This window comes from Myotis lucifugus, unplaced genomic scaffold (assembly GCF_000147115.1).
Source record: "Myotis lucifugus unplaced genomic scaffold, Myoluc2.0 scaffold_168, whole genome shotgun sequence".
NCBI classification, from domain to species: Eukaryota; Metazoa; Chordata; class Mammalia; order Chiroptera; family Vespertilionidae; genus Myotis; species Myotis lucifugus.
The window spans coordinates 358,485-370,218 of NW_005871216.1; the positions used below are offsets into that span (position 1 = coordinate 358,485).

The following is an 11,734-nucleotide window of genomic DNA, read 5'->3' on the forward strand; positions in this document are numbered from 1 at the left end:
CAATTTCCCAAGCATATCCAGTGTCTGAAGTCAATTGAAGATGAACTGATTCAACTTCTGACAGAGGCTTTCTCTGTCTACCCTTACCCACACCACCCACCCACACCTTCAGTGCCAGGTCAAGGCCACCATGGGTCAGATGGAAGCTTAGAGAGAAGTGATTTCCTCTTTCAAGCCCTCACCTGAATATCCAGTAGAAACTTGTGGAATAAAACCAGGCTAAGCTGTTGTTCTCAAACATGTTTATTTGTAAGTTTTACATGGTGTGTTACAGAAATTAATGGAAAATTTCTAAAAATTTCGCTGTTCTGTTGAATGCATTGTACATAAAGTTAAAAATAATGTGTCCATATATGTTAACAAACTGTCATCTGAGGTAAAGTTAAAGTAGGTCTAGAAATGTACGGCAACAGTCATTTCTCTTTCTCATCTTTATTAAAAAAATAGGTGTCAGAACGCAGAAATTGAAATGAACCAAACCCACAGAGTAAACATTTTTTTTTTAAAGAAGGTGCCCGGTACATGACATGATGGGGTTTCAGCAGACACTGGGATGAGTACGAATCGTCACAAAAGTCTTGCGGCATGTAAAGATTGAAGAGCTATGGGGAGTGGGAACAGAATGACAGGTGGCGTTTCCCTGGTTTCAAAATTTAAAGTGACAAATTTAGTGCTAGTGGAGGATGAGAAATTAACAGCTGGACACATGGATTTTTCTATCAATCTAACTGGAACTGTGCAGACTCCCCATGACCCTTTGGTATTGGCACCTCAGCTCTTATTTGGAAATTCCACTGTACTCCTGGAATAGAATACAGTGGTTCTGAGCTCACCAAACAGTGCTTGTTAAACATCAGAATTCTGCCAATGATAACACGGATGGCAGTCTAACAACTTGATTTTATTTCCCTCACTGGAATGCATCACATGGACCATACATTTTAAGCTCAGAGCCAGTTACATTTTCAGTCACATTCAATGAATGGTGAGTTCACTGGGCTCTCACCTTCTGCTATGACATTGGCTCTAGAACGGTTTTTAACTGATACAGCGACCTCTGCCAAGGTTCACTTCGAATGTGTTAGAAGCAACCCAAAGAATCTGTACAATGGGGTAATACTGCCAGACACACTCAAGACAGCCATATTGAGGGAGAAGATAGCACCACTTGTTTAGAATCTGAATTACGGACAACATAGCAATGTAAGCCATTTCCTCATGGGAACTGCCCATCTTATTAAATCCCCAGAAAACACCATCAAACTGGTTTCAGGACATCTCTTATGGTTCTCACGCCTTTCCCATTTCCTCCTTCATGTGAAAAGATGACTTCATTGTCAAATGCATGCACTTTTCTGGAGGAGTCATGTGGACCAACAGTGATAGCTACGGAGGGAGGGAAATGGCCCTTCTCACTTTTCTGGTTCTTCAGACCTTCTGCCTTAGGATGACATTTACATGGATTCCGTAATGGACATTTGGTCAGTTTACCTAACTGGAAAAAAGTTGGATTCCAGTGACCTGATAATGTAAAATTTGGGCTTCCAATAGTAACCACCACATGGACTTATCAATTTTTTTTTTTTTGCGAGCAAGTTTACCTTCTTCCAAAGCATTTCAGTTTCTATTGATATGAGGAACCAAAGTACGCAGGCCTATTTAAGTTAATCATATCAATATAAATTCTAATTTTCAAATTTTAAAACCAAATAATAGTAATTACCCTCAAATCCAATTAATTACATGATTCTTTAAAGTTTTCTTCTTAGTGTTAAACCACTAAATTCAACATACTGTAACTGCATAGGAACATCGGAAAACACACTTGACCTGTAGAACAATTCTCTGTAGGGCAAAAATATATAGATTCTTTATGAAAATCATGTGCTAAACATACGAACCAAACACTACACTTTTTCTGTCTCATACATGTAAAAAAAGGAAGCTTAAACTCTTCTGTTTCATGTACAAATAGTCCAGTGATTTCCGTGGGAGAAGGTGGGAGTGGAGAGGCAGGAGGGAGGGTTAGAATCTGAAGGACAGACCTTCAAAATGTGAGTTGCCTTGTTCTTGTTTTACACGGAGGGCAGGCACTCTTGTGGAAATGCTAGATGAGATGATGGAGTCACATGCTCCCTTCCTGTTCACTAGCTGCTGATTGGCCAGCTGCTGCTGCCAGCTGTCCCTGAACTCCAGCCTCCTCCCATATGCTCCAGAGTAACATCTGGAAAGCCAGCCCCATCCATCACGCTTGTCACATCTTGCACTTAATCTGCTACCTTCTCTACAGTGTAATGGCATTGTTAAAAAGCATTTTCATTAACATTTATATTTACAAAAAGAAAAACACCTGGCAATTTTTTTCATTAGAACTCCTTAAAGCCATTTCCCTTAAATATTTAAAGAGTTTAATGGTAAGGTTTTATTTTCAAGTTATAAAATAAAAATCCCATTTGAATTTTCTGATGTACAAAAAGAGATAGAGATGAACCATTATGATCACAGAATCAGTTTGTTATTCTGAATACTCATGCCACCATTGTTCCATGAGAAAGTCAGTTTTTAAGATCCAGGACCACATTACTAGGATTATACCAGAATTATTTGGCAAATGACTTTTCTTTGAAAATGGCACGTGGAGAAGACACTTGTCTGCATAGCATCACAGCAGCAAGAGATCGGAAAAATAAAAAATATTGTTTCATTGTACTTAGAATTTAGAGCTTCTTAGGAAATCAGATGCATTTTTCATCTTTCTCATCAATGGGACTTGATGTCCTTTCCTACTCACAGAATGAGGGTTCAAACAGAAAGCTGTTTTTCTTCACCAGGATGCAGAGATAGCTAAAAGGTTGTTTTGGCAACATTCTTGATCATAAAGAATAATCAACCACTTATTTGTCTTGCGATTTGAAGTTAATTCATTCATATGAGACTTTTTCCCCCACTTAGGTTTCTTCATCAATGTCTTAAAAAAGTCAAAAGCAATACAAAATTTGTACACCCATTAATTTTCAAACATGACAAAGGAAGGAAAGGGAGAAAATGGCAGACCAGGCCCTGTGCAGTGATAAAGTAACATCATCACATGTCAAAAGGCATATGGATGATGAGAGTGTGGTCACAGAGGACCTCTTCCTTTGCCTAAAAGAAGTCAGTGCCAACCTTGCTGTAAGACTCTGAGGCCTGTCACTCCAAGTTTGACGTCTCTACAGCAGGTAACATGTAGAGAAATAAAAAGAGAATTATGATTTTGCATACTTGGGGAGGGGGGTCATTCTCAATCCACATTTAGAGAGCTCAGAATGTTTGTTGGGTAAGCATTTGCTTGATTTGTGATTTAACGTTGGGTATAATTTTCTTATACTTTTGTGTGTCCTTGTTTTGTTGTGCTGCCATAGGTATCTGCTGTTGGTTGCCAAAAACTCTTAGTTCCTTCCTCCAAACAAGTTCCATTGGGCAATTATGAATTTCTTTGTGGGATGAAGTGAGGTGAAAGAATATAAGAGCCTGTCGCGATGCTGATTTCCATGCTAGTCTTGAAGAAGCACCCGCCACGAGCCCGCATTGATGCTATTTCTTAGGTCTGTGTATCTGCGCATAGAGAGGCTCCAGCTCCTAGGGACAGAGGGACAAAGTGAGACCCATTCTTTTCCAGATATGAATTTCTGAGACAATTTGGGAAGGAGAGTTTGGGATTAGAACAGAAAGGTGACAATGTATGATGGATGACCTTAGGTGATTTTTGGAGTATTTGATCATGGTGCATATCATTTTGGCAACTTATTTTAATCATCAGGAAGAACTACTCACCCTGTTTTGTCCTTGGTTTTCAAGTGAGACTGATTTCTCTGTTAGGAAAATAGCATGATATAGTAGAGAGAGCTGAACACGCTGTGTGATATGGACAAGGAACTTATCCTGTCTGAGACTCAGTTTCCCAACCATGAAATGGGAATGATACTGTTCATCCTGTAGGGTTTTTGAAGGATTAGAGATAAAACATCTAAGCACAGTGCTTGGCCATAACAAGTCTTCAGAAAATAGTAACTATTATAATGACTCAAGTGGAGATTTTTTTCAACACAGTTTTATGAATGTCCACTTGATACGGCTGAAATTTTATTTCGACCTGTCCTTTGGTTTCTTTAAGCAGTGATGACTGGGCACACTTCACAGCAAGGGAAACAGCAATTGTGCCTTTAGATCTTAGTTAAAAACTTCTGGGACTTGTTTCCATTCCATCTGCTGTTTCAGGTTGGGCCAGACCTTTGCCTGCGCACATTGGAGTTGTCCTGAGACATACATACACAAGGCATTCTGTATAGAACATAGCAACCTTTCCTGGTGTTTGGCCTTGTTGAAAGCACTTCAGGACTTCATGTCAAAGGCCTGGGATGCACTAGCCAAGGAAGACTAGGTCAATGCTCTTGTCTTAAGCATACCATAGATAGGCCCTTCCATTAAAACTGACCTTTATGCTGCCACTATTGGATGTTTGTTCCAGAAGTAAATAAACATAGCTACACCCTAATTATGCCATATATTATATATTAGCCTGTATCCTGCCATGTAAGTAGTAGTGGATCCTTTTTATTTGCTTATTTTCTTGAACTATCACATTGAAATGGCATCCTGTGAGCCCCTCCTGTGGGCCTAGCACACTAGGCATTTTAGAGTACACTGACTTTTTAATTTATCACAATAGCCATGCAAGGCAGATGTTTGATCTCTTTTGCAAATGAGAAATCAAGCACAGAAAAGTTAAGTCATTTGCGCATAGTTACACAGCTAGTGAGTTTGGGGCATGAGACTTAAAAGTAGGTCCAGTACTTTCCCTAGTCTATTACAACAGCTGATAAAAAAGGGTCCAACTCTTCAAGCTGTAGTGTGTAGAGTGCTTTGGAGTTTATCAAGTTCCCTCGTGTCTTATTTTATCTGCCTAAGAGTTCTAAGAATAGCTTTTATTCTTTCCATCCTCATTCTGCAGATAAAAACGGAAGGTCAGGGAGGTATGTGATCTCAGGGTCATTGTGCTGCCTCTCCTGTGTCTCATATATCACATTGTTCATCTTGATTGTAAAGTTGAAATGGACTAAAAGATAATTTTGTCCAGATCCATCATTTTACAGATGAGGAATCTGAAGCCCAGAGAGGAGAGGTTTTGTTTCACCAAAGTCACAAGGTTACTTAGTAACCATGCTGAGAATAGAATCCAGGCTATTTTCTTATACACTTACTAGAGGCCTGGTGCACGAAATTCGTGCACTCAGGGGTGGGGGTTCCCTCAGCCCTGCTTGCACCCTCTCACAGTCTGGGAGCCCACGGGGAGCAGGCCTAAGCCATCAGTCGGACATCCTTAGTGCTGCCACGGAGGCATGAGAGGCTCCCGCCACTGCCACTGCGCTCGCCAGCCGTGAGCCCAGCTTCTGGCTGAGCAGTGCTCCCCCTGTGGGAGCGCACTGACCACCAGGGGGCAGCTCCTGCATTGAATGTCTGCCCCCTGGTGGTCAGTGTGTGTCATAGCAACCGGTTGTTCTGCCGTTCAGTCGATTTGCATATTAGCCTTTTATTATATAGGATTTTGTTTATCTTCCTACAGGGAGAAGGCCCCTCCTAGCCTTCCAGGCACCCTATTTCATAATGTACAAGAGAACCAATTTGTCCTCCAATGCTTTATATCCATGGGACTTTATTCTGTCCTTTAAACATAACGAAAACATGCAATTCTTCTTCCAAGTATCCAAAGACAAAGTATGGAGGCCCATTCTTCCACACCCTGCTTCTGGTTACCACTCGCCAGTTCCTTCTGCTATTTTACATGTGAACCTAGCACAGTATGTGTGCAATAAAAGTTTGTTGAATTAATGAATGACTACGAAACAATACCAACATTATTTAGTAAAAACACTCTAATTTGGCTTTAATTCTCTCAAAATCTAATCTAGCAAGATCTAGAACAAGATGATTTATTAAGCACCTAATCTATTCTCTGTCAACATCTTGAAATGTTTCCAATACCTGTTGTAAGGCTAAACTTGTTCGTTTCCTGTGTGTTTGTAATCTCGGGGGTGGGGGGAGGGGAGGAAGGGGGAGGTGGGGTGAGCCAAGGTGGAGCTGTCAAGTACACATCCTGGGAAAAGCCATTTTTGGGGCCTACGCCAGGCTATCAGGATGACTCTTGATCTTCTCTGAGTAGACTTCCTCAGCCCACTCTTCTTTTTGGATGCCCTCAGAATTCAGGCTGCTTTGATCTCACCCTACAATGTGCTCTGTTCTAAGTTTGGAACTAATTTATTCAACGGAGAATGACACCCTAAAACGGAAGAAGACAGCAGGCTCAGATGGGGTAATTAATGCCACACTGCATTAACTTTCTGCAGCTGAGATAAATATTCACACGTCCCCTGCTTGCTGGAATTTAGCTTCAAATACCCATCACAACAGCGGTAACGAGTGCAGTCAACTCTCAATTATCCCCACTAATGAAGGGGAGCAGTGGCGTGGAAACCCCAAGCCGCAGATCGTCCCAAAGTCTGACACTGTGATGCATTATCCGTTTGGGCAGCAGCTTTGCCTTCCTTGTTACCAAATCTTAGACTGTCAGAGCTGGGGGAGCTTGGAAATCACCTGACCCAGAAATTTCCAACCTGACTTCCCACAAGGTCATGATAGGGTCTTGAGGCTGTTTTCAACATTCCAAAATGTCTAAATGGAATCACACGTTAGCACAGCACGCTGGTGTCTTTAGTTTTCACTGGGCAGATTTGACCACATCTTCAAAACCTTCAAAGGCTCCCCATTACCCGCAGGGCAAGGCCAAAGCTCCTTTGCTGGGCACATGAGACCCATTAGTCTCCTAGTCCATTAGAGCTAATAAATGCCCCTTCCAGACCATGAGTCAAACTCAACCATCAGGTCACGTATAGCAGGCTTTAAAAAAAGTTTCATTTTTTAACACCTCTGCCACAATGTTCTTTGTAAAATGGATTTGGTCATGCCAGTCTCCTGCCTGAAATGACCCTCCTGACTCCTTATTACCCCAAGGATAATGCAAACGCCTCAGGATGGCACAGGAGGCCTTTCCAATATGGCTTCACTCTCTCCTATGCCCCCTTCCATCTGGTACTTCTGGTCTACCTGACAAGGCAGGCCTTTCCCATCTCTGAGACTCTGCTCAGGCAGTTCCTCCTGCCTTTGGGCCTCTCTTTGTCCTGCACCTGAGATTCCATACTTTCAGAATCATTTCAAATATAATGGCTTCCTAGACTCTCTAGTGCTCAGTGTAGACCTCTGTCTACAGTGCCACCATGTAACTCCTAAACCCTCTACACAGTGAGCTCCACTACATCCTTCACATCAGCATCCCAGATGCTGAGTGAGAGCTTGGAACATGGGCAGCACACCTGCTAACAACATGGAGATTGAGGATGTGAGTGAATGAATGAGCAGTTCTTCTTTTATCAGGAACTGGTGAATCCTCATGAACTTTAAGCTCAATTGGGCCTGGCATCTTAATATCTTCATTTCTAGAGGACAATAAAGTAGATGGAAAACCAGACAATACAAATAAAACCCAAACCAACTAACCAATCTTTGACTTAAGTTGACTCCCCTGTTTGCTGGGAGGTGCAGTGAAGGGATGAAAGCATGCAGATTTGAAATCAGGCAGATCTAGTTAGTATCCCCACTGCCAATTCCCTGCAGCCTGAGGCCCCTGGGGACACACTTCCAGTGGAACCTGCTGGGCTGATTACTCACTGTAGTGAGGGAGCCACGGTATCTGTGTAAGAGGGCCTTAGGAAGGGCTTGTTACAGGCTTGGGCTTATGTTAGATGATTTGGGGGAGAGCCAAGAATGTAAGGGTTTTTTTCTCTAGGGTGGATGCCCTTAGGAAGCAGGACTATGATTATTTTAATAAATCTCATCTTGAGGGTAGAAAGAATGGAGCAAGGTTAAAGGGAGGAGAGAAGGATGTTTGGTCATTTTTATACTGTGGACGATGCTTATGTTGCCTGTCCTGGGCCATGGCTACTGAGTGATCTTGTCTTGACCATCATGGTCACAGAGTGGTCTTGTCTGATGCTGATGATCAGTGAATTAGTTAGTTCACAGTCAACAGAGCACCAAGGCCTTGCTGTGAGGGTGGGGCTCCTGGCTGCCAGGCTGCCATCTTCTTTCTCACTGTTACCCACTTAGTACCCATAGGACTCTGTGATGGTCCCTTAGCCATCTGAGAGCCAGTTTCCTTATCTGTCAAATGAAGCTAGAAATCCTCTCTGTGAGCTGTGCCGTGAGCATTAAAGGGGAAAATACACCGAGATTGCCTAGCACAGAGGAGGCAGTCTCTAAGACAGACTAGGTTCCCATATGTCTGGCCCCTGCCTTTATGCTTACTCTGCAGAAGATGCTCTTAGGCCTAAAATCACCTGTCGGTGGCTTCTCCTTCACAGCATGTAAGAGCCGCTACAACTGGGCTCTGTGATGAAACCTAATACTGTCTGTGGATCAGCCCGGGAAACTGGACAGAAAGAATGTGCGTTCATCTGAGGAATCTGGCTGCAGGCCCTGTGGAGAACAGAGACTTCCACATACTTGCAGACCAGAACACAAGTATGAATCATGTGCTCACGTACAGCAGCCAGGCAGAACCACAGAGTGATAACAGCTTACATTTACAGAAACATTTGCAGTCTCTAAAGGCCTTTTCTGTATCACATCCGTGATCTCACGTGGGCGTCACACTGAGGCTGTACCCTGGGCAATCCCATCTCCATTTACAGAGAAGCAGCAAGGCTCCCCAGAATTTGGTGACTTGCCCAAGGTCACTCAGCCAGCACAAAGCAGACCTAGAATATAACTAGGTTTTTTTTTTTTTAGCTTTAAAAATTTTTGTGGTAAAATATATATGGCATAGCTTTTGCCATTTTAATCAATTATACAATTCAATGGCATTAGTTACATTCACAATGTTGTGCAACCATCACCACTATTTCCAAAACTCTTTTCTTCATCCCAAACAGACTCTGTCTCCATTAAACAGTAACACCCTATTCCCCTTTATCTCCAAGCCCTAGTAACCTCTAATCTACTTTCCATTTCTATGAATTTACCGATTCTGATTTTTAAATCAGTTTCACTGAGGTATGATTTACATACAATGAAAGGTTCCTATGTTGCCTATGCAGTTTGATGAGTTTTGACAAACGTACACACCTGTGTGCCTACCCACCGTAATCAAGTAGGACATTTCCTCACCCTAAAACTCTGTGTCCTTCTCAGTCCACCCCTCACTCAGGTGCTGCAACCACTGATCGGCTTCTGACCATTATCAATTAGATTTGTCTTTCCTAGAGTTTCCTGGACGCACATCCAGCCACTGCCCTCTCCACCACCACCTGTAGGTGTCAGAGCAAGAAGGGCCCTCAGGCTGGCAGTTCCTGTCTTACAGGCAGACACGGAAGCCTCCAGATCTGATGACTGTTTAGCCCAAAGTCCAGGAGAGACGGTGGAGAGCCAGGAGGGCAGCCCAGGTCTGATTCCATTTCTGTGCTGGTTTCCTCGCTCCCCCATCTAGCCCAGCTCCTTTGGCTGGTAGTACAGGGCAAACAGTGTATTCTAGCTGTGCCCACTACTCCACGTGACTTAAAACCATGCTGCAATCTCGATCTCCTGTTTGTTTTTCTTTTCTGACCTCCAGAGTCTCACATCCAGGATCTCTGGTCTCAAACTAAACCTGCCTTTTTCTGCTCAAGCATGTTGTTTTATGTACCTTAGTGCAGGGATTGGTACCACCTAGGCCTCAAAACCAGGAGTCTGGGGTAACTCTAGACTACGTCCCCTTCCTCCCATTTCCCTTCAGTCTTAATCTCCTCCGGATGTCATCTTTTAGGTATCTCTTGGCCCAAAGCCTACCTCCCCATCCTGGCTGACGGTGCCCTCAGCCAGACCCTTCACATCTCTTGCCTGAGCCTTCCCGATGGCGTGGGTTGGACTTCCCTCTAAGTGCCATGCCTGTGGAATGGACGGATTATTTTCTGTTCCTGTGGCTTTCTGTTTTAAGACTCTGCTGTTTGGTTCTACTCAAAAACAGAATAGTAATAATCATCCTGAAGACACATATTGTACTTTCAAAGCTTGCAAAGCACTTTCTTAGTCATGAAATCGTATGATTCTGGGAAGCCTTGGGAGGAGCCGTTCTAATTATCCATATTTACCCATATGAGGGACCAGGGTTTAGAGGGGTTATATGTCTAGAGCCATCTGCTTTGGAACCATCATTCAGACCCAAGTCCCCTGAACTCTGTGTGTCTTTTTTTCTTCTTCTTCTTTCCTTTTCCTCTTTTTTCCTTTTTCTTTTTTTACTATTCTTCTTCTCTGAGCATCTGAAGTTCAGCTTTCTTTTCCCTCGAACACTAGAAATTCATCAGGTATTATTTTATATGTCTTGGGTTCCTGCTATGAAGATCAGTATTAAAAAACGACAGCAGCTTGTTATTTATGGCAATATCTGCTGTTAGTAAGGGAGACAGAGCAAACAGTTCCCTATTGTTACAGACGCTACTTTGGCTTGACAGCTGGGAAAGTCTGATAGGCAGTTTATTTACTTAGCCATTAAACCAAATAAATGTTTTCATTTTTCTTTCATCTCCTCAAACGCTAACATTTTGCCCTTAAAATTGGTCCAGCAACACATCAGTGAAGTATAAATTACCTGCCATTCCCACACCAGCCATTATAATATTATTTGGGTTCTTTTTTGCCCCCATTGACCCAGTCTTTCAAAGACACATGATTCTCCCAGGTGGAAGGGGAGGGGAAAAAGGAAATAACTGAAGATATTTCGCTTTATTGCTAACACAGGAATGCCATTTGAGATGGGCCCCGAAGCTCCCACCTTCAAGGCTGGCGTCCCTTGGTTTCCTCTTACTGTGGTGCAAAGCGGCTTTAACTTATCAACAGATGTCACCCTGCCTACTCAGAATTGTGCAGGTATTTCTAATAAAAAAAACAGCTGGAGATAATGGTTGTGAGGGCGATAAGGAAGACAGGACTCCTGCTTTCCCATTGTATGAAGGCACAGGGGAAAATAAAACCACGGATGGAACCATCCCTGCATGTTATCCTCTCTGAACGCCTGGAAAGGCACTAAGAAATTGCAGTTAGTAAATTTCCAGCTGGTCGGATGGTGAATGGAATGGAGACAGAAAAACCAAACGTGGCTTGCTATTGATGGAGAGGTCCGGAAAGGCTCATTTGGACTTCCGGGTGGGTGGCTGGGGATATGTCTGCAAGGCTGGCATCAGCCCCTTGGCATGCAATTCTTGATAGGCAATTGTAAAACTGCCAGGCTAAGCTTTCAAGGGGAGAAAATTGCTTCATTGCAGGTTAGAGTCCAGCCCTCCTTTGGAGCTAGGAGCTGCTTATGATGATTTACATGTAACTATAAGACTGTTGTTTTTTGTTTGTTTGTTTGTTTGTTTTTTGGAAGTGAAAAGAGGCCTGTGAGGCCCTAACTAGTGTCATTCTGACTACAGGACAGGGAAGGTCAGAGAGCTAAGAAGTGGGTTTTTTTTTTCCTTCCCCACTTCAAAACTGTGTCGAGGCATGTTAAAAGTTAATTATCTGAAAATATAAAGTACAAAGCAAAATCTCCCAGCCAATGGCCTGGGTCCTTATGGTAGAATTTATTTAACAGAAGGTCTAATGTACATAATCCAAGGTAGTGGAGAAT

At 42.8% G+C, this 11,734-nt stretch overlaps 1 protein-coding gene across 6 annotated transcripts in view; it reads right to left on the reverse strand.

Moving 5' to 3' along the window:
* Window positions 1-225: 225 nt before the first annotated feature.
* Window positions 226-11,734, reverse strand: part of DAB1 (DAB1, reelin adaptor protein) — a 253,512-nt gene continuing 242,003 nt past the window's right edge. For 5 of the 6 annotated variants that reach the window (XM_023759973.1, XM_023759972.1, XM_023759969.1 and 2 more), the window contains one exon: window positions 2,360-3,618. Coding sequence is in view for 1 of the 6 variants with exons in the window: in XM_023759970.1 (XP_023615738.1) it covers window positions 3,574-3,618 (45 nt within the window). In the remaining 5 variants the exon portion in view is untranslated. Of the gene's footprint in view, window positions 3,619-11,734 lie in introns of all 6 variants that reach the window. The other variant, XM_023759971.1, reaches the window with a different exon arrangement.